Genomic DNA, 26,363 nt, shown 5'->3' on the forward strand with positions numbered 1-26,363 from the left:
AACGAGGCCAAAATGGTCAATTAAGACAGTAGAACAATATGAGCATGAGACAGGAGCTATTTCCATAAAGCACTTAGGTGATTTAAGTAGTTTTGACGATATCAACGAGAAAATTATATTGAAACAAGGACCTCAGACTGGTCTGGACCTGTTTTTGGATCTTATCCAGAAGATGTTGGATGTAGACCCTCAGAAACGTATTATGCCTCTGGAGGTTCTTTTGCATTCATTCTTAGCCGTCACAGAACATGAAACGGAGAAAGACATGGGGCCCAGTGATCAGTCTTCCTGCTTCTGCAGAGAAGAGCAAGAAGATCAAACCAGGACTGATTTCCACACATATCTGGGGGACAGTCAAAAATTCCAGATGATTGAATCTACAGAAGAAAATTAGAAAACTCTGCAGAGGATACACAAGAGGATAAACAAGGACCACAGTCTCGTCTCGACCTGTTTTTGGATCTTCTCCAGGAGATGATGGATGTAGACCCTCAGAAGCGTATTGTGCCTCTGGAGGTTCTTCTGCAGTCTTTTGTTGATGTCACAGAGGAAAAAACAGAGAAAGACATGGGGCTCAGTGATCAGTCTTCCTGCTTCTACAGCGAAGACCAAGAGGATCAATACAGGTGTGACTTTAACACATATGTGGACAGTCCACACATCCAGCACATTGAATCTACAGAAGACCAGTCAGAAAACTCTGCAGAAGATAAGGTTTCAACCCAAACAAATTTATGATGTCATCTCTGACATAGCAGGGGATCTGACATGAGGTGTGTTAGGAGTTATTTTTCCCCGCTAATCAACTCTGAAAACAGTTGAAGTCCAAAAACCTTCATGTCTATGGGGAAAGCAACAATTCTTCAGTCAGGACTCTGAGTTTTCATGTGGAACAGAATGTAGCCAATCAGGAAGCAAGCTGACTGAGGAACGAGGAAGCAGGCATAAATGGCATTTTCCATTAAAAACAGTCGCATGGCCCCTTTTCTTTTGCGTACTCTTTCATGTTGCCTGTAGTATTTTCTGATTGTTGCTATGATTCTTCATTTTGTTGGATCAGGTGTGATCGTGTGACATTTCATGATGGGACAGAATCTTGATGTGTGTTGTGTGATGAGTTGAAATTATTAGAGCACACCACAAATAATCAAAACTGTTCAATGTCTTGGTTTTTATCTTTGTGTGGGGATTTGGTAATGAATAAAAATTTCTTTAGAAAATCCTTGAGTGGGTAGATTGTGTACTCCAGCCTATGTCTGATCTGAGAAGGGGTGACATTAGCTTGTTACACCTGTGTATCCCTGGCCTCCTCCGCAAGTCCAAAAACGTGAATTTGGGGCTTTTTTCATGTGACCCTGACAGGGAGAAAATAGAACATGGATAGGTTGTCACAAAAATGTGATTGGCAAGATCAATGCCACCAGTAAAACCACCTGTAAAATTCTGAAAAAGCATTTCTCTAAAATAAAACAAAGGTAGTGTGCTTAGTTCTTCAAAGGCAGCAAATAAAAAGCCAAGATCAGAGGCAAAGGACAAACATTTAAGACAAATATGCTGTGTTGTAACAGAAATGGTAGCATACAAAAGGTAAAAGTAGCTTATTGTTTTAACAGAAGGAGACACAGAGGAGGAACACAGTAAACAGTTGTGCTGCTTCCACACAGAAAAGCAGGATAAAATCTAAAGAGACGTTAACACATATGAAGCAGAAATTTGAGACAATGGAATCTACAGGGGACAATTCAGAAAACATTGCAGAAGACCAGCCTGAAAGCTGGGAAAACTCTGCAGAAGATGTGGTTTCCACCCACAGCAGAAAGCATCCCTTTGACCCACTGGGAAAGGATCATCTAATACTAGAAGTGTTGGGACAGGGCACCTTCGGTCAAGTGGTAAAGTGTTACAACTCCAAAAATGACACATTTGAGGCTGTAAAGATCTTAAAGAGTCACGCTGATGTGATTACACTGGCAGACAGAGAAGTTAGAATCCTGAAGCGGTTGCAGTGCCTGGATCCCGAAAAATCTCACATAGTAAAATTTAACAACTTTTTCTTTGATAAGGAAGGGATCTGTCTGAGCTTTGAGCCCCTAGATCTGGATCTATTTACCTACATTTATGACGTAAAGGGCCCACCATTAAACGGGGGCCTTGCTTTATCAGAGGTCAGAGCCATCGCACTTCAACTGGCCACAGCTCTGCACCATCTGAAAACTAACGGTATTACTCATGGAGACATTAAACCCAATAATATCATGGTGGTGAACCGTCAAGAAGAACCACTGAAGGTCAAGTTAGGAGACTTTAGTATGGCTCAGTTTTGTGGAAATATTAATTCTAACATTTCTCCTCGCACCAATTGCTACAGCCCTCCTGAGGTGCTCTTAAACTGTCCATTTGATGAGGCCATAGATATGTGGTCTCTGGGAATTACCTTAGTAGTTGCTGCTCTTGGAACTAGTTTTATTCCATACAGCAACACCTATGACATTCTAAAGTTTATCATCAATATAATGGGCCAACCACCAGACCATGTCCTTGACAATGGTAGTACAACACAAGACTTTTTCAATGAAGACATAAACACAAACCCAAAATGGACAATTATGACAGTAGAACAATATGAGCATGAGACAGGAACCACTGCTGTGAGGTACTTAGATGAGGGAATTAGTTTTGATGATATCAAAGATGAAATTATAAGCAACATAGGAGCTCAGACTGGTGTGGACCTGTTTTTGGATCTTATCCAAAAGATGTTGGATGTAGACCCTGAGAAGCGTATTATGCCACTGGAGGTTCTTCTGCATTCATATGTTGATGTCACAGAGGAGGAAACAGAGAAAGACGTGGGGCTCAGTGATCAGTCTTCCTGCTTCTGCAGAGAAGAGGAAGAAGATCAAGCCAGGTCTGATTTCCACACATATCTGGGGGACAGGCAAAAATTCCAGATCATTGAATTTACAGAAGACAAGTTAGAAAATGCTGCAGAAGATAATGTTTCTACTGAGATTCAAGGACATACCTATGACCCACTAGGAAAAGACCATCGAATAATGAAACTCTTAGGACAGGGCAACTTTGGTCAAGTAGTCAAGTATTACAACTCTAAAACTGGCAGATTTGAGGCTGTAAATATCTTAAAGAGTAAATCTGATGTGATTTCAATGGCAGACCAAGAAATTCAAATCCTGAAGCGGTTACAGTGCTTGGATTCTGACGAATGTTACATCGCAAAATTTAATAACTTTTTCTTTGAGAAGGCAAGGACCTGTCTGAGCTTTGAGCTCCGAGATCTGGATCTATTTTCCTACATTTCTAATACTAAGGGCCCACCATTAAACAGAGGTCTTGCTTTATCAGAGGTCAGAGCAATTACACATCAACTGGCCACAGCTCTGCACTATCTGAAAACTATCGGCATTATTCATGGAGACATTAAACCCAATAACATCATGGTGGTGAACCGTCAAGAAGAACCACTGAATGTCAAGTTAGCAGACTTTAGTACAGCTCAGTATTGTGGAAATATTAATTCTAACATTTCTCCTTGCACAAATTGCTACAGCTCTCCAGAGGTGCTCTTAAAGTGTCCATTTGATGAGGCCATAGATATGTGGTCTCTGGGACTTACTGTCGTCGTTGCTGCTCTTGGAACGGATTTTATTCCACCCCTCAACAATAACTATGACATTCTGAAGTTTATCATCAATATAATGGGCCAACCACCAGACCATGTCCTAGACAATGGCTGTACAACACGAGCCTTTTTCAATGAAGACATCAAAACGAGGCCAAAATGGTCAATTAAGACAGTCAAACAATATGAGCATGAGACAGGAGCTATTTCCATTAAGCACTTAGATGAGTTAAGTGGTTTTGACGATATCAAAGATGAAATTATATTTAAACGAGGACCTCAGACTGGTCTGGACCTGTTTTTGGATCTTATCCAGAAGATGTTGGATGTAGACCCTCAGAAACGTATTGTGCCGCTGGAGGTTCTTCTGCATTCATTTGTTGATGTCACAGAGGAAGAAACAGAGAAAGACATGGGGCTCAGTGATCAGTCTTCCTGCTTTTTCAGAGAAGAGCAAGAAGATCAAATTCTGAATGATTTTTCAGTGATCTCCAAAGCTAATCAGTCTGAACAGAGCCAAAAGGACACATATGTTAACGACCAGGACCATCTTGACATCCAGCAGATCAGATCTACAAAAAACTAATCAAAAATCATGAAAATCATCACACTTGCCTGAATATATTTTTGGATTTTAATTAAGAGAGGTTATCACTTCATTTTCAAAACTTAAAACAAAACCTTTCACTAACATATGAAGACCTTCAGCTGCCACCAAGTGGATACAATGCTGTAACCTTTCATGTGTTTGGCCTTTTTTACTGGATGTTTGTTTCTATTGTAAAACGGCATTTTTGTCATAGTGACAACCCTTGGCAAACTTAATATACAATTACCCTGTTAATTGGACAAGCAACAGCTCCTTCAAAACACAATAGGCAGTACCAATTTCAGCATAAACTTCTTTTTGATCAAGGTCTTTTACGGTTTACAGTTAACAGTACAATTTACGGTTAACAGTTCCACATAGGCCCAACAAAACAAAAACAGGCCAGTGAGTCCTATCCAACCCCAGCACATCCCTCCTCCCCCTTTCCTCAAATACCAGGCATGGAGTGTTTGTGCTCCACAAGTGCAGCATAATATTTATTGAATTTGCTTTTGTGATTGCAGACACAGGAATGGAAATAAAAACTTCCACCTGCAAGCTTCATGTGTTGTCATGTATTTGGGATTTCCCATTTTAGATCAATATTTCCTGTTTTATTTTGTCTAAACTCCACTCTTGGCACATCACTTCCTGTCACATTTTCCTCCCCTGTGATTACCTGCCACAACCTTTGTGTTGCACCTGTGTCTCATTGTGTTCCTTCTCCTTTTTGTATTTAGTGTGTGCTCCCCTGTTGTTGGTATCAGTTTGGCTTTGTCAAGCATTTAAGCAATTTTAGTTTGTTACTCGTGAGTTTTTTGGGGGGGGGGGTTTGGCTTGAACTATCTTTTTTTTGCCCTATCTGCCTTCTGTTAGAGACTGGAATTTTGGAAAAACCCAGTTGTTTTATAGTGAGGTGAAACCAATATAAAATAGGTTATGAAATTGTCAATGAAACAATGATGTATTTGACGTTTTCCTCCAGAATCAAAAAAAACCTCTCTTGTTAATGTCACATCGGTGTCGGACTGCTGTAGCACACCGAAATTCTTTATGGTGCACTCTTTAAGTCATAGCTACATCATTAAACTCATTGAAGAAATATTCACTTAAATATGATCAAATTCATGTGTGTGTGTGGGCAAACTGTATTTTTGGAAAAAATATTATACAAGGACAAAGACAGTCATGACATAAGCAGCACACTGAGCATACCTTATATTTATATAATTTTTGTACAGTTAAGGTGGGGGGAATTCTGGGATGAGTTGGACCACTATGAGACTGAAGGTTTAAGAGTGACCTTTGAGACTCCAATTAGCTTATCATGTTACTGACATGTATGGCTATATGGGAAAAGGCCACAAACACATGTAAAAACACGCATCATGTGAGCTGGAAGGCCCTCAAGCCCAGAAGTGACCCCAGATTCTTCAGGGTTGGTGTTATAGAGGGATTTCAGTATTTTTAATATATTTCAATTTGCCTGCAGTTGCAAGATAAGGTATAGCATAAATTTAGCATAATTTTAAGAGTAAATAGCTAAAAGATGTCTGAGGTTATTACTGTTGTTTCACAGCCATGAGAGACATTTTTGGTGCCAAGTATTCCTTTTTTCTTTCATAGAGTTAAAGGCTTGGTTTAGTTCATGCAATTCTGCACCTTAAGTGACAAAAGGACGAGGAAAGAGCGACCTTGGTCAGATATGACGGTGGTGTGGCCCCATACAAACAGCAATGACAGCAGTCAGTAAGTGTGGCCTCTGGTGCTGTTTCCATTTTAAAAGGACATTAGGGCTAATGGTAATGGTATCATGTTTTCCAAGCCTCTTTCCAGTACAGCCCTGTACACAACCAGCAAAGGAGCATAGTCCATTAAGAAAGTAAACACTGGATATTTTTCATTGGACACACAAGGTACAGAGTAAAGAAGGTTGTGCCACTAACAATTAGTGACGTCTATGTGCTTTGGCTGGTTACCAATGCTCAACATTCTCCCATTCTTATTGAATTGCACCAACGACAGGGAGGAACGAGATCATTTTCTGAGGAAAATGGAGAAAATGAATAAACATTTTGATGAGAAAGGGGTTATTAATGTAACCACTTTACATTTAAGCTTCGGCTACCCTGAACAAAGGTTACAATGGGTGCAGGGAAATGCCTGTAAAAAAGCAATCTACTGTCGATGTGCATGTGCATTACGCATGTGGGTGAGCATGTTTTTTCCACACAGCACTCTCTGATTAGAGCTTTTGCATGTTGAGAGTGTGTACGCAGCTGTGACAGGCACCTGCATGGAAACATGGAGATTGGGATGTCAGGTTCTTAACACATATGCTCAAACCTGTATCAGTTTATCCAGTCTGGGATTATTGATGGCCACAGTCTTTTTCCAATCACCACTATGCCTTTACAGCACCTAAGTGATAAGTCGGACAGTCTGACTATGAAGCCAGTGCACAATTTATTAGCAGCCCTGCCTTGTGCTGATTAATTTATCAAGTGCTGTACCATTTATATAAGGAAACGTAATTAATTTGCAGATAATTTTGTTAGTTCTATTCAGTCTTGCACCCCTTGTATAGCTGTGCTGTGGCAGACATTATTAAAAGCTGTTCTTTTCAGTCAGGTGGGGAGTGATGGGCAGACCTTTTTTTCAAACCCTTCTTCACTAGATTCATTATGGCATTGTAAAAAAAAAAAATAAGCAAAGTGTGTAAACAAACCCTGCACTGGCTGCTTTAGGAGGGTCAATAAAACACACCGAAAAGCATTCACAGACCCTCAATGGGAATCGCATTGTTCAATCTACCCCTGCAATTGTCGAGGATACCCCGGTAAATCAATACAAGGACCATTAGGCTTAACAAACCTGACCCATCTATAAACTGTCCACAGCCTCTTTAAAGCAACAACATGTACTCCAGGGCAGCCTTCCTTCCAGTCCAGGCTAACAGGGAGGGAATTTCTTCTAAGATGGATGCCATTTTATGACGGCATGCAGTCTGATGCTGTTGTATCTTGAGTCCTGCCGTCAAGATATTTGTTCTGAACTTTTATTTGTACGGTGGTATTTTAAAAAATCTTTAATGAGTCTCTAATCCCCATCACGATTTAAAAACAAAAGTATTTTATGTGCCTTCAATATGTAACGCCTAATAGATTTGTTGGTTTCTCTATTAGGGTTGTGATTAACTAGCGTGGCTGCAGCTCTTTTTCCTGTACAAGGTAAATTTCACTAACTTAAGTACCTAAGTACAAGGAAAGCACTGAGGTAGATCAGTACAGGGAAGCATTGGTGAGTGTATGAGTGAGGGGATGGAGGATGAGGGTTAAACAGTCAGTGTGTGTATCAAGTGAAACCCTCCATGACGCCATCCACTGGTTTGTGAAGGGCGGTTTTAGAAGCATGGAGTTTGGCTAACAGGACGTTGCCATCTTGAGTTATTGGACCAGAAGTAACCATATTTGGATAAGAAGGCGGGGCTGGAGGAGTAAGGGGCGGATGTAAATTGTGACATCAGTCTATGCAGCTCAACCATAGATTAGTAGTATTGCACATCAGGCATGTCAGTCCAATAGACATGCCCTCATTTTGAAAGGTTTCGTCTCTAATTATGAAAACAATTTCACTTATTAGTTGTTGAAGAGTATTTCATGATTTAAAAAGGAATGGCAGTGGATTGGAGTAAGCCTCCAGTCGATCTTAGTGGTGACCAGCATTGGCTTCACTTTTAAGACCTGAAGACTACACCCATCTTTTATATATAGTCTATGTTGTGTGTGTATATATGTGTAATACAGGGAGGAGTGTTGGATGGCAGAGTTCAGCAGACAGACAGCTGAGGGGTAAAAAGCTGTTCTTGAACCTGGACTCTGGTTTGGAGGAGGTTCCTGTAACACCTTCCTGAGGGGAGGAGGGCAAACAGACTGTGTAGTGAGTGATTAGTAATGGACGTTTCAGAAACAATGCTTCCTGTAGTTGTTTTCAATAGCAGGACGTAATGCTGGGCCATATTCATTGCCAGAGCAATTTCAGAGCAATGGAGCAGCATTACCTTATTTCTGAATGCAAAATCTGTCCAAATAAATTGCTTATCGTCAGCATAGTGGAAGTAAAATTTTCTTTAAATTCCAGTCTGAGTTTTGGGGTCAGGGGTTCTGGGTTGTGTGTCTGGTTTTTCCTGCAGGGGGCATGGAGGAACCAATATTTGCAACAGCTGGAGGCAGGCAGGCGCACCTGTCTTTGGTGTCTTCCCTCCTTGTTTGAGCTCTCCACGCTGTCCTGCTGGACTAGAAAATGTGCAGAACATGACTCCTGTGTTGGCTCTGTGCCTCCTGGAAGGTTGGATGAGTGCTTCCCTGCGGTCCAGGAGGACTGCTAGTTTGATTTATTTTGTTAAATATAGACTAGTTTTTGGACTTTTATCACTGCGTTTTGCCTGCTTTTGGGTCCTGTAAAAACCCAAACCCTAACACTGAGGTTCAAACAAGAACAAATTAGCAGAAACACACTGAGGGTTCTTGCAGCACACACTTGTTCACCACCTAATTGCCTTACTTAGCCTGAATGCTTTTGTTTTGTGATTGGTTGTCATGACAAAAACAGTCTATTAATAGTCAAGAGGCTTGGGCCAAAGACTTCTGATTGAAGATTTTCAGCCGCATTTATCCTCTCAATGGAGGGAAACAAAAGAATAAACCAAGAACCGGTTTATGGTAATATACTGTTCAACAGGAGTGGTTTATATTGTACAGAAAATGGCACAATGCACTCATCTATTGTGATATTGACATCATTTAGGATTCCAAATGTATTTCTTTATTTGTTGAGGGTGGTTTAGTATCATTCTGCATTTCTTGGTAAATAGTTTTTTGATCTAAAATGTATCTATATTCTTATGGCTTCCTTGTTGGGAGTGTTGGCTAAAGGGGAAAGAGAACTGTATGGAGGGTTCCTATATGAGAGCGTACATAGTAGATTCATTCATATATTTTTAAATAATCTTTGGTTTTTCCATTTATTTATTTTCCATTTAAGACATTTTAATACAAAGCATTAAAGACTGCTGTGCAAAGAGGTCTTACCCAGCACATCATCCTCAATATTTAATGTGTTTATGTTGGGCAAAATCACAAATGCTTGTTTGGTTTATGTCCAATCTGTGGCTTAATCCTTAAATCGTGCTCACTCATGTTCTTTTGTTCTCCAGAATCCACAGCTTATTCAAGTCTGTCAGGCTCAATTTCACCAATATAGGAGCTCAGTGCTGCAGCCAAACGGTGTGGCAGAGCAATAAATCAGACAAAGAGGAGCCACTTTTGCTTCAGGTAAGGGGCAGACCAACGAGCAAAGGTGGAGCTATAGTACAAACTATAGATCGCATCAAATGACAGTGTAGGATTTGATTCAAGAACTTCTACTGTAAGCCCATGTAAAGAGATTTTAGTAGTAATATCACACATGACTGGAAAAATATGAACCGAACGAGTTGAATGAAGATTATGCCCTTGGATGGAGGAAGTAACTGATAGGGTTTTGTTTTTGCCAATGTTCTTTCTAGTGTGACACAATTGGAGGTGATAGTGTATTAGGTACTGTGTCCATGTGTGATAAAGAAGCCCACATCAGCTAAAGCACACCCAAAGAAGAGAGCCAAACAGTCACAGAAAGACCGACATGAGTCAATGGCTTTCCAAATGTAGATGGACAGTATAGCTCCTCAGGTGATCGTAGGGATTCATTCTTACTGACCAATTGACGGATTTAGTTCAAACAAGGGGTGAGCTGACATTTTCTTGAGGGAGATCTGAACTGACAAACCTTATTCGGCCCCCCGAGGACACTAGCTACTAATTTCTTCCAGCCACGCCCTGCCCTTAGTGATGGCCACAAAAAGAACAGAACCTTCAGTCTCTCTGAAGGACAGCAAACATTGTTTTTCCATCTGCTCTTGTCCTAAAATCCACTTCAAAGAAAAAATTGAAATAAAAAAAGAAAACCCTCAGCGTAGCCTGCATTTGGCTGCTGCTCTTTTAGGCTCACGCACAGGAAACGCACATGCGCGCATGCATCAGTCTCATCTGTCACCCTATCCCTGTCACCATGGTAACATCCTAAAACTATGGAGGACTGACTCAAGGCGGTAGTAACTTGTCATGTGCGTGCACTCAACAGCTGACAGTGCAGATACCTCTGTGGTGGTAGGAACAGTTACAAATGTCACTTGCTACCGTGGCCATTTTAGAGAACACAAATGATACCTAGACCTGCATACATGCCCCAAGTATGTTTCTGCTGAGTGACAATCTTAGCACCTGTCCACATTGAAAACAGGTTTTTATTGATCCAGGCCGGGAGGCCGACGGGTGATTGATAGTAATGTGCGACAACCTTATTCCCTAAACTCGTAAGCCAGTGGGCCTCAGGTCAAACAGGAAGAGTCATGGAAAATGAGCTCTTTGTGGTGACCTCGCTGATCAATGAATGCAGCAGTCACGCAGACGTCTTTGTGAGATGATTTTAGATTATAGTGTGGAGAGAGATCTTCCAGAACCTGATCGACTCCATTCTTTAGACCATTTGGGTAAAATGTTTTATTCTGCACAATATCTGGGTTACTGTTGCTATGCAGGAGGCAAGGATGCTGATTTTTCAAAAAGAGATTCAAATCATGCCTCTGAAGGACTTGTCGTCGAGCAGGAACGGGGGAGGATGGGTTTACTAACAGGCTGATTAACACACATGTGGAAAGGATGGACAGAATGTAGACAAATGTTGGATATCTTTATGTCTCACAAATTAAAACAGCAATCCATTGAAAGATTGTAAATGCTCACACACCTTTTATCTTTAACAATAGCCTGGATTTTGTCTGACAAGAAGCAGAAAAGCTCCAATTGTCCCTGCTTCAGAATCATAACTGCTCTGTGCAATCAAACAAAAGCCTCTGTGGCCTTAATACTGTGGTGGAAATCTTTTACAGCGTTAAAACTTCATGATTTGTTTTAGAATGAATGGATTTTTCAAAGATTTCTAAATTGCACACAGATTCAGGTTCTAAAACACAGAAAACAGCTTTCCATCTTTCCAAAAAAATCGACTGGTGAGATTGAGGTAAAGGTTTTTTGAGCAAAGATTCTGCTTTGCTCAAAAAAAGTAAGAAAGAAAGAGCTGACAGGACACTGTCAACATAGGAGTTCCATACCATGTGAAATAGAATATAAGGGGGATTAACAGCTCTGACTCTTCCTTTTTGTTTATAATGAGTCAGTAATACTAAAACCTGAAAAACAGGCATTTGATGATGGCTCAATCACAATAGAAGTCCATCTCCTAGGAAAAAGGCAAAATCACATTAAAGCTGACATCCAAGTCTTACTGCAGAAAAGTTATGTATATCAGATTTTAGGAGTAACAGAAGCAAATGCACTCACAGTCGTGGGACTTTTAATAGTGTCAGGAACAAAAATGTGCGTCTCATTCACCACATTTGCAGGGAAATATCCAATGATGCCCATCTGGTCCACGTAGCGCTCACTGTAAACCTGTAAAACAAAGACTCATGTGCATGTGACATGTGCATCGTATTAAACCAGATCTTTGATTTAAAGTCTCAATTATGAGTCTGAAAGATAGATCTGATAATGATCAAATAAAGAGTTTTGATCCAATGCAACATACAATAATCAAAGCAACCTGCTAGTACAACTAGTTTAATAAAATGTATTATTTACATGCATTTGCAGTATTAATATATTAATTTGCTTCAGCCGGTCAGCATCCACAGTAGAAATACTGAATGCAACAAGGTAAAAAGTGCGTCTATGTACGTGCACTTGGAATTAATGGCCCATTTTAAGTGTAATTAATTTTGCTGGCCGGTGTATCCATGTTAGGTGCTACAAAGAGCAGAACAAAAATCAAAATATGTTCATCAATCAAGAAAAAAATGGCTTTCTTGTTGCAGTGTTTAATAATTAAATATAAATACAGGGCAAAGTCGCCTCCTCTAAAAGCCCCATGGCGTGCACCGCTTTGTTTTTTCCAAGCCTAATATAAAATGGCATGTTAATATTGCGTTTATCAGTACATCTATACAAGCGAGACGGAGATACATGAATTTTTCTTTCCCTTTTATTGTTAAATTGTAAATATTTTGTTTTTGTGATAGTGAATAACGAAATTGTTGAAAACACCTTAAGTGAAAGTGCATTAAAATATCATATAGCGTCCATCATAAAGCCTTACGTTGACGCCAATGTAATACAAATATTAAAAAAATAGAAACGTAATCAAAAATAGTTGACGCATGCGCCGAAGTGGTCTGGAGCCGATTGTGTTCCGGGATCATGCAAATCGGTCGGCGCATGTGCAGAAGTGATATGGAACTGATAGTGTTCCGGGTACAGATCGGGCGTTGAGAGTGAAGGACGTAGAAAAAAAATCGTGCACATACACTCCCAGACCAGAATACTCCAGCGCCCTCCACTGGTAAGAGCTTAGAATACACATAAACCGTCTGGCCTCTTTTGATGTTGATAAATCTGCAGTCTGGCGCTACGAAGTCACCCAAGGCTGTAGCCATAGACAGAGAATCTAAGAAAAAACATAGATGGTGTCTTGAAATTTGTTTCTTTTAGCACATAATTCTAAATTCATTAATCACTGCAACGCACATACGCCACTCTTTAATACTTGGACTTACGTGAGCACCCTGTATCGCTGCAAAGCTTGATATCTGCCAGTTTATCCATCAGGATGGCCTTCGCAGCCTGGTGCAGAAGCCCCATACAGAGCAGACTTAGCAGCCAATGTCTCATGCGCGGTGTGAATGTGTTTTGGAACATAGGAAAAATGAAATCCCCAAAACTTTTCCTCTCAGCCTGAGTAGATGGGCTGATCCCCTGCATCACAGGCCTGTCTGACCAATCGGTGCTGAGTTTCAGAAATGCCAAAGTTTATCACAAGTATTTCCTACAGGGGAGTTGCTTAACCCTTTCTTTTTTTCCCCCAAGGACACCGTTGCAAACTTTGCTCCTGGAACTTTGTGAAAATTAATATTTAAAACAGGTTCACGGTTGATATTGTCTATAAGACAAATTTGTGGGGGAGCAAACTCATATCGATCTTAGATTTGAGTCTCAGCCTTTTTAAGTAAGGCTAAACATTAAATATAATTTCTTGGAAACGTGTGTGCTTGAAGATGCATCGAGTATTAATACTGTAATGCTGGAAAATATTTACTTTTACATACTCCATGCTAATCTCTTGGTTTATTTAAAAAGTGAAATATTCAGTCAGTCAGACCAATATTTCAGTGCAGGAGTAACTGAAAATAAATAATAATCAAATAAGTTCACATAAAGTCCTTTCTATCAATTTGTTGGCTTAAATCTCTCATATCACTGTTGCCGTCGGTGTTATTATTTTGTTACTACCAGTCAAATGGCTTTGAAGCACAAACCATCCTTAAGTTCATTGCAGCAGCATTTTGTAATCTTGTATTACATCCACCAGGGGGTTTATGTCACAGCCTGTAATTATTTGCCTTTTAGCAAAATAACTCAAATGGTGATCAATGGATTTTATTTACATTTTCAGTAAACGTTGATATTGTACCAAGGAAGAGCTGATTACATTTTTGTGATGGTTCTGTGAGCAGCCACAGATCAAGTAGATTAGATGTTATATAAACTTGAACAACCACTTCCTTTTTATATTTCTATTGCCTATATACAGTATATGTGTATATATATATATATATATATATATATATAATATATATATATATATATATATATATGTATACTACGGCTTTAACTCGCAATATGTGCGGAAATCACCTGCTCGGAGCAGATCTGTTCTCTCCAAGTTCTTTTTTTTTCTATTTTTAAAAAACAATAAACTGTATTTCAACAGTTTCACTTTTTGAGCTGATGCAAAGCGCTGTAAAAAAAAAAAAAAGAAAAAAGGACGTTTGCGTGAGTAACCTGTGTGGATCTCAGCGAGCGGAGTTTAAAGTCTAGTGGTGTGGAACAGGGAACCGCCCGCCTGCGTTGTCAATGTCACAAAAACAACCACACTCATTGTGGTGCGCAGCGCTGACGTAGGCTCCCTTGCAAACTCAAAACTGCATTCTGGGACGGTACTGTTGTTATTGTGCAGTTGTTGTTATTATAATCCTCTTTTTAACCCCGTTTTGAATCCGAAGAGTAGTAAATGAATAGTGACTTTGGGGGGGAATTACGTTCAAAGTCATAGCTGGATTTAACCAGGTGGTGGCGAGGCAAGAAGTCAAATTCGGTCCTAAAGTAGCTGATGGATGCGCGGGTTTTGGACTTATTTTGTTCAGGAAATGGACACGGCTCCGGCTCTCAAGGTGCTACAGCAAACGGAAAGTCGGGAAATGGCTCTGGGGCACCCTCGAAAAAGGCTTCTTTAAAGAGCAAGAAGTCCAAGAGTCGCCTCTCTCGTCACTTCAAACCAAGCAATAACACCCCATACCTACCTCCTGAGGTAAGACTTAATTGAGAAGCTGATTAAAATTGTATTTGCAGCTCATATGAGAGCTCATTAATACTAAAAGGGACTTTAATTGGTAATAGTAACATTCCGTAATAGCATCCCGGCGTTGCTGTCCTCCAGGCTGCATTCATTGGTCCGGCTTCATGGTGACACGTAGCTATTTTTTAAAGTAAACCGCTTTTGCCGAAGTTGGGGAACAGCATTAGCTATTTTAACATTGTGACAGCTACATTCTCACAATGTTCTCTGTACCTTCGTAAAATAGAGCCAAATGAGGAACGGAACTCATAGTTCACCTCCCGGGCTAGTACGCTAATGGACTAGCTAGCGGAGGACGAACAGCTGTGTTTATAAATACGAGGAGGGGGTGTCAAAGTCAAGGAATACTAGCTTTATTGTTGGGATTATCAACTTTTCCAGCTAAATCTGGAGAGTTGATTGTTGTAAACAGTTACTGGAGGCGTAATAAAAATGGAATAAGACCCAACATATCTCCAGAACAGTGCTAGACAGCCCTAAATGTTAGTATGCTTTAAATGTCCTCATCCAAGTTTCACCTTGGTTCCATATCAGTTTAAAGTGCAAAACATCTTTCTTTTAAAAACATGTAACGTCTCAGTTTTTCCCAGTAGTGCACAGGTGTCACATCTGGCCATACTACATTTTTGTACCTTTGAGAAATCAATGAGCTCTTATCACACTGTTGGGCAGGCTGATAAGGGTTCCTGTTCCGTCTCTGTCTATTTACCCTTCTTCTCTCCTCCTCTCTTAGGCTGAAGAGGGAAATATAGAGTACAAGGTAAGCTAAACAGCTGCTAAAGTTATAAAGGCCTGCTTATTTGAATTGTCTGGCGCCTGACAAGATGTTCTCCTTTCAAGCTGAAGCTGGTGAATCCTACGCAGTACCGTTTCGAGCATCTGGCGACGCAAATGAAATGGCGATTGCAGGAAGGTGGAGGTGAAGCTGTCTATCAAATAGGTGTCGAGGACAATGGGATGCTGGTCGGGCTCTCGGACGAAGAGTTGAGAGCCTCGCTGAAGACACTACACTTGCTGGCTAAGAAGTAAGTCCAGAGCCTGATAGGCCTGTTGTAGAAGCAGTCTTTAAATTGTTTAAACTGGTTTTCTGTCATTGCGGACAGAGTTGGAGCCGACATCACTGTTCTAAGAGAGCAGCAGGTGGATTATGATTTTGATGTGTCTCGTAAGATTGCTGAGGTCCTCATACGGAAAGTGCCAGATGACCAGCAGGTTAGTGAGAGTCTTATTAATATGTTCCCCTTCCAGGCATGTCTTTTGTTCTTCATCTGTGTTCTTTCCCCCCTCCAGTTCCTGGACCTGCGAGTGGCTGTCCTGGGTAATGTGGACTCTGGCAAGTCCACTCTGTTAGGTGTTTTGACACAAGGTGAGCTGGACAATGGACGGGGAAGAGCGAGACTCAACCTCTTCAGACATTTGCATGAAATCCAGACTGGGCGCACATCGAGCATCAGCTTCGAGATCCTTGGTTTCAACACTAAAGGAGAAGTGAGAAAATACAGGAGGAATAGAGCTGAGTTAACACAAGTGCAGGAACAGTAACATCCCTGGGTTCTTGCTCCTTCCTGTAGGTCATCAATTACAGTGAATCTCGGACAGCAGAGGAGATCTGTGAGAGTGCCTCTAAAATGATCACATTCATAGATCTGGCAGGTCACCACAAGTACTTGAAGACCACCATCTTTGGCCTTACCAGCTACTGTCCAGATTTTGCCATGCTTGTTGTCAGTGCAAATACTGGTATTGGTGAGTATTAATTGGTTAAATTAAGAAAATATCACCAGTGTCTATTAGTTACAGCATACTGGTGTCTCTCTTGTGCCTTGAATGGCAGTGCTTGTGGGTGTGTGTGTGTGGTGTGTGTGTGTGTGTGGGTGTGTGTGTAAACCAGGCCTGGCTCCAGACTTAAAAGACATTTGATATTTGAGGTTATATAACAGCCTGCCACAACCAACTTACCCTTCGTCTTGACCTGCCACTGCTAGTTTAAAAATAGTTGGAATGTCACCCCTTCTGTCACAGCCCATTGAGCCACTGATGGTACTTTTGAAACCATAACACAGCTGCCAGAAGTTACGAGCACTTGATGCCGAGTTCTTGGCATCTCAATCCATTATTGCAGGCTGTCAGGATGGCCAACAGTGTAAGACGTGTTCTTTCAATCATCTGAAACTAAGGGTTTAAATCCCACTTTGGTGATGTTTTAAACATTCAACATCTGCAGCAACAAAGATGCATTTGAAATAAAAAAGGCAACTTTTTAGCAATGTGAGTTCTTATTCCATTGCAATAGTTGAATGTCAGTTGTTCTAACAAGTCCACAACTACGCAGTTAAAAAAAAGCTTAATGTATTTCAGAAGTGGGACTTGAACCCATGCTCCACAGACTGCGTGGCCATCCTGACGTGTCCCAGTGCATCATAATTACTATTCAATCCACGAGGCCTTTAGACATCAGTTCTAGACCTTAAAGTAGAGCATAGTGGGACAAATGGGGTCAAGACTTCGGGCTGATTGGTTCTCCGTAACAGATACAGTCTGTAACCCAAGAAGAACATGTTTAATTATGAAACAGGGCGGGAGACACGATGGTCTCAGGTTTCATCTATGAGTTGGTCTGGACCGGTTGATGACGTGCATGAAGAATAATCTGCTTCAGTATTTTGTTGACTCCAATTAAGATAAGAAAGTGCCTTGGGTGAGCTAAAAATAGCACAGCTATTAACCCAATGTTTCTTTAAAGGGGGGACCTGTTTGGATGCAGCTGTAAATATGTGTTGTGGGTCTTTTTAATCTGCAAGCATTGCTTACGGAGAAATTGGATCTCCATGACCTGTGTTCATGCCTTTAAAGCACAAAATAAGCATGTTCTTGGCATTCAGGACGGCCAAAGCAATAACAATGATATAATTACCAGAATCACCTTCTTTCCCTGATGACAGTAACAGTCACACATTATGGTGAATTCTACCTGGTCTTATCACTACTGCACACATGGGCTGAGGACCCTCGGACTCACATTAACATCTACCCGTGCTGCTATCTTCGGCCACAGCAGCAGGGGTCCTTTATCTTTGCGTTATGAGCCAGACTGAGCTGCCGCAAGATACAGTTTCTAAACATTCTCCGACTAAACTCAAATCAATCTTTCTCTCCTCTTCTGCCACCAGCCGGTACGACGAGGGAGCACCTCGGCCTGGCCATGGCCCTGAAGGTGCCCATCTTCATTGTTATCAGCAAGGTGGACCTCTGTACTCGCGCCACCGTGGAGCGCACTGTTAGGCAGCTGGAACGTGTCTTGAAGCAACCAGGCTGCAACAAGGTGCCCATGGTCATAGGCAGTAAAGACGACGCCGTCACAGCGGTGCAGCAGTTCGTCCAGTCACCCAAGTATGACATCTATGTCCCACTTTAACATCCCTAGAACATTCAAAGACACATGCCCTGAATCGGGATTGTGTTCCCCCTGACAGCATCACACCTATTTTCACCCTATCGAGTGTGTCCGGAGAGAGCCTCGACCTCCTGAAGGTCTTCTTAAATGTCATCCCTCCTCTCAGCAACAGTAAAGAGCAGGAGGAGCTCATGGAGCAGCTCACCGAGTTTCAGGCAGGTCCCCAACAGCAGATGAAGCAGAAATAAATGTCAAAAAGATGTGATTTTGATATCCTTCCATTATAGGTGGATGAGATCTATTCAGTGCCAGGCGTGGGGACAGTAGTGGGAGGTACTCTGTACAGGTAATCGAGTTAGAATATGTCATTTACTGTTTTTCTTTGGTTTCCGTTGACCATCATTCCCTCCAAATGTGTAGTGGTATTTGTCGTGAGGGGGACCCTCTTGTAGTTGGGCCCACCGACTCTGGACAGTTCCACAAGCTGTCCATCGGGAGCATCCAAAGGAATCGCTCAGCGTGTCGGGTGCTCAGGGCCGGTCAGGCTGCAACACTTGCCCTGGGCAACTTTGACCGGTCACTGCTGCGCAAGGTGGGGACTGTTTGGAGTCTCCTAATATTTGCACCAGATCGGGAGGTTGTCCTCCGCGTCATTTGTACGGCCTGTTTGTCCCCTGCAGGGGATGGTGATGGTGAGCCCAGAGATGAACCCCACCATCTGCTGGAGGTTTGAGGCCGAGATCGTGCTGCTCTTTCACGCAAAGACCTTTCACAAGGGTTTCCAGGTGACCGTGCACATACGCAACGTGAGACAAACGGCCACGGTGGAAGCTGTGTATGACACGGTCGGTACCACATTTGCTACAATTGCTTCTCTGAGACTGTTCCTCTGCTTCTGAATCTTGCGTTTGTGTTGTCTGGTTGACACAGGAGGAACTGAGGACCGGGGAGAAAGCCGTGGTGCTCTTTAAGTTCATCAAGCACCCAGAATACCTGAAGGTGGGGGCCAAGGTGCTCTTCAGAGAGGGCTTAACCAAAGGAATCGGCCATGTTACCATGTTGCAGCCAATCACCCAGTATCAGATGAGGGATGAGGAACGATAACTAGATTTATATTTTAGAACAGACCACACCGTCCCAAAGACAGAAATAAGGTGCTGCAAGCAAAGATTTTAGTTTCTAAAGCACCCACCTGATTTCTGGTGCTCAGATGTGAGAAGGTTTTTTTCATAGCTCAGTTCAATACTTCCTCTTAGCAGCACCAAAGTGATCATTCGACACACTAGAAGCCTTCAACACAGTTCTACAAGGTGCGAGTCGCTTTCTTACTAATGATTTTATACCAAATGCACTCCTGAATTAGTCCTTTGATGAAAGCAACACAAACACGAGCACTGACACGAACACCAGTGTTGCTTTAGGAGGCTTTTGATGATGCGTGAGCATCAGAATTCCAGCCTGAACCGCCCAAAACGTTGTCCATCATCAGCTCACATCAGCATTCCTGAGTCATCAACCGAGTGCCTAACTGACACATAATCATCTGATCCTGTAATCAGACCCTCGTCAGAACAATCAGCCGGTGAAACGGCTTCACGTGGTTCTCAGGCACAGCTGGTATACAAGCTAAACCTCAGAGCTATGCTGCTGTCAGGGGCATTTAAGAGATTAAAGAATTTATGCAGAGTAAGACGATTTATGCCAAACTAATCCTCACTGGCCATCACCGTAACAGGTATTGTTACATCACAGGTTGATGGAAAGTCTTTTTTTTATTCACAATATTGCCTCACAGGACAGCAGCAAGGGTGTTGTGATCTTGCTGCCTACTTTTTAAGTGCTTTAGTTGCTCAGGTCAGCATTCCACTCACAGAATCATGGTATGGGAACGTATTAAGGGACACAGTGACGGGGACGTTTCTACCAAAGAGGTGGAGACGGCGATTTATTATGGATTCTGCAGTATGTCGAGCTTCTTCCCGATGCTGCAGCGTTCAGTAGGCTGTTGTTTTTGTCAGGGATAGGAAGAGTGAAGAGGTCACTGACTTGAAATGCTTTTAACACAGTGCCTGGGGCTGCTACTGTTAGCGTAGCATTCCATTACACTCCAAAGTTTTGACAAAAGAAAAAAGTGGTGCTTTGCTATTAAACAGTCTTGGTTTAGGGGCTCATTTCACATGATGAGATGAGATGTTTGAAAATGATTTTTTCCTGTTCACCCATACAGTCTGTGTTCACTGCAGTTACTATACTTGGTTACTAACTACACACATCTTTGCCTTTGGCTGTTTTATAGATTTTACACTTTTCAACTGTTTCTGCCTTGATCTTTTTCTTTCAATCACAATGATATTCAGACATTCTATGAGGGAGATGCAATATTTATGTACAGAATCAGTTTGTGTATTATGTGCATAAATAAAAAAGAGAGAAAATCTTTCCATTTGCAAGTAGCTGAAAAATGCAAGTATTTATGTAATTTGATTTTGCATGATTGTGGTTTACGATCATAAAATGCAGTTTTTTCAGCTCTTCTTAAAAAAAGAATCCAGCGTTCCCAGTCCTCCACCCTGGGAGCGCTGCCTTTTTGGCTGGGGTCCTGGCTGAGCCTTGGATTTGGTTTTGCGTTGGCAGGACTGAGCAGCGCCCGTGGCTCCTCTGTGAGGAGTCGGAGGAGAAGAGACCGCGAGCGCTGCTGAATGCACTGGGGAAGTCAGAGAGTTCTGGAGGTCCAGGGCGAAGTGATAGTCATTGTGTTCAGGCATTTCCCAGACCGACACCTCCTGGCCACAACGTTCGCAGCTTACCAGGTCTTCGCTGGAGACACTGGGGGCAAAGGCACTGACGTCTGCATCGATGTCCGCGTTTGTTCCGAGTTCCTCGTCTGGTGACGGAACATTTTCAAGCTTTGAGTTAAGGGTTGCGACCGCCACAGCGTCTTTACAGACTTCCATATCAGGACCGTGTGGTTTAGGGGCTTGTGCGCTCTTTTCAATGGTCTTCTGGAAGAAAGATGAAAAGCCTGAACTGAGGGATGCTGATTCAGTTCCAGGGAGAATATTAGGTGCGTTGGCCGAAACCAGGGAACTGTCTGGCTCCGACTGAAAATCAGTTGAACCGGGTCTCTGATTGGACGAGGTGAGAGTTTTGATGTCTTGGTCTTTCTGAAGTAGCTTTCTGTTGTCTGATGCCTTTTGAAAGAAGGACTGGATGGTGCCGGGTTGTTTGCCCGAGGAATCCCTTTTCGAGGTGGTGTGGGACTGCATGGAAGAGGGTCTGGCGGAGGAAACGTTCTGGGTTGTGACATCACTGGAAAGGAAGCCAGCAATCCCGCCTGCGGACGGAGCGTCACTAAACTTGCTCGCTGAAAGGTGCAACATTGCCAAGGGTGGAGTCCTGGAAGAAAAATGAGTGTTAAGAATCACACAGAAGTTATTTATGGGGATTTACAATAAATTACCATGTTTCCTGGTGCGGTCCAGCTGTGTTGAGACTCCTGATGATGGCGAAGCTGTCCGTGGCTAGTTTGGGTGCTTCATAGCGCACTAAAGCGCAGCAGCGGGAGAAGCTGTTTGCTCTCTTGTCCCCGAGCTGACGTACGCCGACAGTCAACATCTTGGCAACTCGTCCATTCTGGCGAGGAGAAGCAACAAGAACCGATGTGAAACCAAGCTGTGTACCGAAAGTATCAATGGAATTGATTTAGTGCTGACAACAAAGTAGCCAAAACCAGTTTTTGTCCTCACCACTTCTCGGTCTTTGGTCAGCCGCTCCTCCAGCTCCAGTGCCAGTTGATGAAGCCAATACTGTACCTACACAGAGGTTTCACAAACAGAAACATGTCTTCATGTTACATCTGATGAGACTAAAGGGAACACGTGGACCACATTTCCATTTGAGTTTCCCAGTGAATGTACGACAACCCACTGGTCGGTACCTGCTCCTTTGTGGCCAGCGAGGTTTTTCCTGGGAAGTTCTTACTACAGCCAATGGACTTGGGAAGTTGCCGGGGCTTCACCGCTTCAAAGTCAATGCCTCTGCATAAATCGTAGAGCCACTGGCTGCAACACAGGGCCATTCATGGGGAGGTATAAATTTACCTGCAAATTTATCCTACCTCTCCAAATATCTACAGCACATCTCCTGCCTTACCCTGTCTTTTCACCAAAGTGCTGTCCCAACTGGGCCAGGGAGAAGCGGGTCAGCTCCCCCATGTTCTCTACTCCCAGGGTTTCTGTAATGGAGGCGCCCAGCTTACCGCCGAGGTTACGTCTGCATGAATTAAATAAGCAACAGTGTACGGTTAGCTTATATTCTGTCCATATGTCCAAATTCTAGTGTGTGTTTGTGAAGACTAATGGACCGTGACATCGAACTCACATCTTGCCTACGGGTAGTGAGCTAAAAAGGTCCCCGACTGAATCCAAAGGCAGAAGGGTTTGACGGTTAGGTTTGTTCAGGCCACAGGCTAGTTTAGCCAACACCTGGTGCAAACAGACAAGAATGTATCGCCATAGTAACACAAAATCTGCTTGAGGTTCACACAAGCTATTTAAGCAAATTATATAGTTTTCAGATCAAGCCGTCTCCTCAACCGAGTCAAAGATGGCGTAAACTATGTATAACACAAGGTTAAAGGGGAAAATTAATTAATTTTTTACCTTAAATTAAAATATTTGCCTCTAACTTTTCTCGAGGGCATTTACTGACAACAATAGGATGGTTTTTGATTCGGAGGGATTAACTGTTGTGTTGGTGAGAGTAAAGCTAGAGATATTCCTACTTTATTATGCGATATTCCAGCCGAACACTGGAACCCTGTGTGTTTTTCCACGGCCGCCCGCATTTCTTCCACAATGAGCGCTCCTACGGTCAGCTGCAGCTCTGCAGAGCTCTGCTCTCCCACCGCGGGGAGGGGCAACATCGCCAGCCACTGCTGAACACCTCGAGATCTCTGCTCCTCTAAGCATGACATTGCAAGGAGAAATATTAGTTCCTTTTAATCAGCAGCGTATCCCAACGTTGGTTTCAGAATACCTTTATCAAAAGCAACATCTTCCGCAGCTGCCGGCCGCTCTGGGGGGGTTTGGGGGTACCCCTGAATGTACGTCGCTTTTAGCAGATGAGCATCAATTGGTGAATCGTTCAGGTTTTTCAGCCGTTGCTGGACAGCGGCTGTCAGGTCCATGTAGGCCTCGTCGATGCTGGCCCTTTCGATCACAGCAAAGCGAGACATCACCTCGATCACCTCCACGCTTGCCTCTCTGTAGCTAAAATGGGGACAAGGTTAACGATTCTGTAAGATCCCAAGTAAGAAACAATTGTAACAGCCTCCCTGTACAGCAGCACTTACAAGGTGAGATCAGCCTTGCCGTGAGACTCACGTACCCGCGCCACTTGCAGATCAGGGCACAGTTTCTTTGCGTCATCCACCCACATGTTTCTGGTGACACCGTGGGCCCTGGCCTCGTAGCTCACAGCTATAATTCTGTGGAGAAAGAGTATGTTACAAACCAGTTTAAACTATCCCAGCCACCCCCCCCCCTTTTTTTTTTTTAACCAGCACTAGAATAATTCGTAAATAGTAAAACCAAATACATATTTTAAATAAGTGTTATATTATTTGAGTAATCTGGGAGGTGAGTCTGAGCAGATCTGTTGTAAATTTTCGGCATCAGAGGGTAAAAACCAAAGTGTACTGCAGAGACAATCGGACTGTTTGGACTAAAACCTTCGAGTCCTGTTGGATATGTGATATGTCTTACTCCAACCAGGCTGCTTACTAACGGTGTACCGTGATCACCTGTACGGCTCTATGTGCTGGATTCAGCTGCGATGCTGTCCCAAGAAAGACTTACAAAAACCCCGGGACTTGCTTTATAAAACCCACCCAGTCAAGATATCTTCGCCTCAGAGACTCACCCGCCGCCTTTCCATGTCTTGTATTGAGCCACAACACATGGAGTGTTTTTCAAAGCGGGATTGAGCCTCTGTTCCACCTGAACGTAAAAGCAGTCCATGTCCACTAACGCCACAACTCTTTCCTTTCCATACTCCATCCGAAAAAGAGACACAGGGGAATGCAAAGGGCATACGAGTTACTGGCTGAATGAGAATAAAATAAAACCGGGGGCCGAAATCCGCCTCGGACCCTTGTTGTCGCGTTGTAAATGCGTAATTCAACCGCGTAAAAACAACGTCATCAAAAGTCGACGCAGCAAAACCGGAAAAAACAAGCTCTGACACACGAACACAAACAATAATAAAAGACGAAAGACAAGTCGTTATTTTATTATTAAAATTCTCCTTGATTATGAGAAAAATTATTGGACACAATATGTTTGTACAAAGGCAATTAATTCCGTGATACATATCTTGTGTAATATGTAATCATTAGACATATTAATTGGGAGTGATTGGAATGAAATAGTAATCATTCATGCTGGTGTTGTTTTACTTTTTTAGTTTGTAGGCATTGATCTAACTAATTTAAGTCAAAATTAGATTAACAAGATAAAGCCTCCACGAACTGTAATAAAAAAACCTGCTAAGCCCAAAATGTTTGAACAAAAACGTTGTTGACAAACGTGCAGTCCTTGGATTATTACTACAGTTGCCATGATATAAGTTTCCTGGAGAGGAGAGAAGAGGAGAGGAGAGGAGAGGAGAGGAGAGAGGAGAGGAGGGAGGAGAGGAGAGGAGAGAGGAGGAGAGGAGAGGAGGAGGAGGGAGGGTGTATTTTTGTAGTGAGCGCCATATCTCAGATCTAACTAATTAAGTCAAAATTAGATTAACAAGATAAAGCCTCCTCGAACTGTATAAAAAAAACCTGCTAAGCCCAAAATGTTTGAACAAAAACGTTGTTGACAAACGTGCAGTCCTGGATTATTACTACAGTTGCCATGATAGTAAGTTTCCTGAGAGGAGAGGAGAGGAGAGGAGAGGAGAGGAGGGAGGAGAGGAGAGGAGAGGAGAGAGAGGAGAGGAGAGGAGAGGAGAGGATTGTAGTTGAGCGCCATATCTCAGATCTAACTCAGATTTTTAAAGGTTAATGTCCTGCAAGGTAGCTGGTTATATTTGAATTCTCTGACAGATTCAGTGATGGATTTGTTTTACGTGGCCAAGTTGCAAATCAGCTTGTGAAATGTAGCTTTTTGTATGTGTATGAAATTTGTACGACACGATAACATGAACTATCAACACACTTGTCAGGTAGAAAAGTTTCCAGCTGGTGACTCAAGTATTCTTGACACATTTATACACATTAAAATAACTGTAATCTTACACATATTGGAAGCGTAAGTTTCATTTTCTTGAAATCACCGCCTTTTTTTCTTCCTTAACTGAAACTGTGAAGTAGCTTTGACAAATTAAAGGGAAGTAAAAGAAAAGGAGAAAAAGAGGAAGTTGTATAATAAAACTTAGATATGTTGCTTTCTCACAGGGCGATGCCAACATAGAGCCTTCCTATGATTTTCTGATGTTAATTTCAGCACAGGCAGCAATAATATTTAAGCATCACTCAGTCAAAGAAGACTCAAGGCACCATGTGAAAAAAACCCCACTATTATGACACCATTATTATATTTTGTCTGACCTAAGGGAGCTACTGTTTCCTGAGTAAATGCATTTTTCTTTAAAAAAAAATCAGGAAGTGGAAACTAATTAAATAGACGGCCGTGCCATCTGTTGGTCTTATTGTGGTTACTGCAGCGACATGGCTCTTCACCTCAGCATTTCTCTCCTCCTCACTGGACTCACAGGTCAGTCACTGGGTGGCTTTCTATTTACACTTGTTTGAATCTTTACTACAAGATGTCCAACTCATGCATTTGGTCTCGTTGCAGGAGTTTACAGCGTCACTACAGTCACTAGAGTGTCAGTGAAAGCTGGAGATTCCGTCTCAATTCCATGTCTGTACCACCCAAAATACACCAGCCATGTGAAATACTTGTGTCAAGGATATTCTTACAACTCCTGCTCATATGCAGTTAAGACAAACTGGCAGAGTTCAGGAAGGTTTTTGATCTCTGATGACAGAGAGAAAAAAGTCTTTACTGTGACCATAAAAGATGTGAGAGAGGGAGACACAGATTTCTGGTGTATTGTGGAGATTAATGGAGGAAGTGATGATGGAACATATTTCCATGTGTCAGTCACAAGAGGTAAAA

General features: G+C 42.3%; 3 protein-coding genes across 6 annotated transcripts; 1 reads left to right on the forward strand and 2 right to left on the reverse strand.

Moving 5' to 3' along the window:
• Positions 1-10,999: 10,999 nt before the first annotated feature.
• Positions 11,000-13,159, reverse strand: LOC130533830 (otoraplin-like). The gene is made up of 4 exons (XM_057047542.1): positions 12,940-13,159; positions 12,691-12,830; positions 11,669-11,779; positions 11,000-11,567 (listed from the first exon to the last, which is right to left on the reverse strand). The coding sequence occupies exons 1-4, from the start codon at positions 13,142-13,144 to the stop codon at positions 11,544-11,546; spliced, it is 480 nt and encodes a 159-aa protein (XP_056903522.1). The 5' UTR covers positions 13,145-13,159; the 3' UTR covers positions 11,000-11,543.
• A 1,172-nt stretch (positions 13,160-14,331) lies between these two features.
• Positions 14,332-20,631, forward strand: gtpbp2a (GTP binding protein 2a). The gene is made up of 12 exons (XM_057047541.1): positions 14,332-14,750; positions 15,532-15,558; positions 15,639-15,823; positions 15,902-16,010; positions 16,089-16,286; positions 16,370-16,544; positions 17,969-18,188; positions 18,272-18,407; positions 18,480-18,538; positions 18,613-18,784; positions 18,873-19,037; positions 19,123-20,631. Exons 1-12 carry the CDS (start codon positions 14,553-14,555, stop codon positions 19,294-19,296), a joined length of 1,818 nt encoding a protein of 605 aa, XP_056903521.1. The 5' UTR covers positions 14,332-14,552; the 3' UTR covers positions 19,297-20,631.
• Positions 20,630-24,384, reverse strand: polh (polymerase (DNA directed), eta). 4 transcript variants are annotated; one of them, XM_057047537.1, is made up of 10 exons: positions 24,115-24,384; positions 23,546-23,680; positions 23,230-23,462; positions 22,976-23,154; positions 22,573-22,676; positions 22,345-22,464; positions 22,130-22,253; positions 21,939-22,004; positions 21,653-21,825; positions 20,630-21,588 (listed from the first exon to the last, which is right to left on the reverse strand). In XM_057047537.1, exons 1-10 carry the CDS (start codon positions 24,249-24,251, stop codon positions 20,718-20,720), a joined length of 2,142 nt encoding a protein of 713 aa, XP_056903517.1. In that variant the 5' UTR covers positions 24,252-24,384; the 3' UTR covers positions 20,630-20,717. The 4 variants fall into 4 exon arrangements, with proteins under 4 accessions (XP_056903517.1, XP_056903519.1, XP_056903520.1 ...); XM_057047539.1 differs by having other exon boundaries at positions 23,581-23,680; positions 24,115-24,373; XM_057047540.1 differs by having other exon boundaries at positions 23,581-23,680; positions 24,083-24,223.
• Positions 24,385-26,363: the final 1,979 nt, after the last annotated feature.

Source organism: Takifugu flavidus, chromosome 11 (genome assembly GCF_003711565.1).
Source record: "Takifugu flavidus isolate HTHZ2018 chromosome 11, ASM371156v2, whole genome shotgun sequence".
Lineage (NCBI taxonomy): Eukaryota > Metazoa > Chordata > Actinopteri > Tetraodontiformes > Tetraodontidae > Takifugu > Takifugu flavidus.

Coding starts and splice junctions, on each gene's coding strand:
- LOC130533830 (XM_057047542.1), bottom strand. CDS start 13,144: ATGCAGGGGATCAGCCCATCTACTCAGGCTGAGAGGAAAAGTTTTGGG. Junction 12,831..12,939: donor CAGCGATACAGGGTGCTCAC/GTAAGTCCAAGT, acceptor GTTTTTTCTTAG/ATTCTCTGTCTATGGCTACA. Junction 11,780..12,690: donor GAGTATTCTGGTCTGGGAGT/GTATGTGCACGA, acceptor TTTGTTTTACAG/GTTTACAGTGAGCGCTACGT.
- gtpbp2a (XM_057047541.1), top strand. CDS start 14,553: ATGGATGCGCGGGTTTTGGACTTATTTTGTTCAGGAAATGGACACGGC. Junction 15,559..15,638: donor AGGGAAATATAGAGTACAAG/GTAAGCTAAACA, acceptor TCTCCTTTCAAG/CTGAAGCTGGTGAATCCTAC. Junction 15,824..15,901: donor CTACACTTGCTGGCTAAGAA/GTAAGTCCAGAG, acceptor CATTGCGGACAG/AGTTGGAGCCGACATCACTG.
- polh (XM_057047537.1), bottom strand. CDS start 24,251: ATGGAGTATGGAAAGGAAAGAGTTGTGGCGTTAGTGGACATGGACTGC. Junction 22,465..22,572: donor TCACTACCCGTAGGCAAGAT/GTGAGTTCGATG, acceptor TAATTCATGCAG/ACGTAACCTCGGCGGTAAGC. Junction 22,005..22,129: donor CGCTGGCCACAAAGGAGCAG/GTACCGACCAGT, acceptor ACCTCTGTGTAG/GTACAGTATTGGCTTCATCA.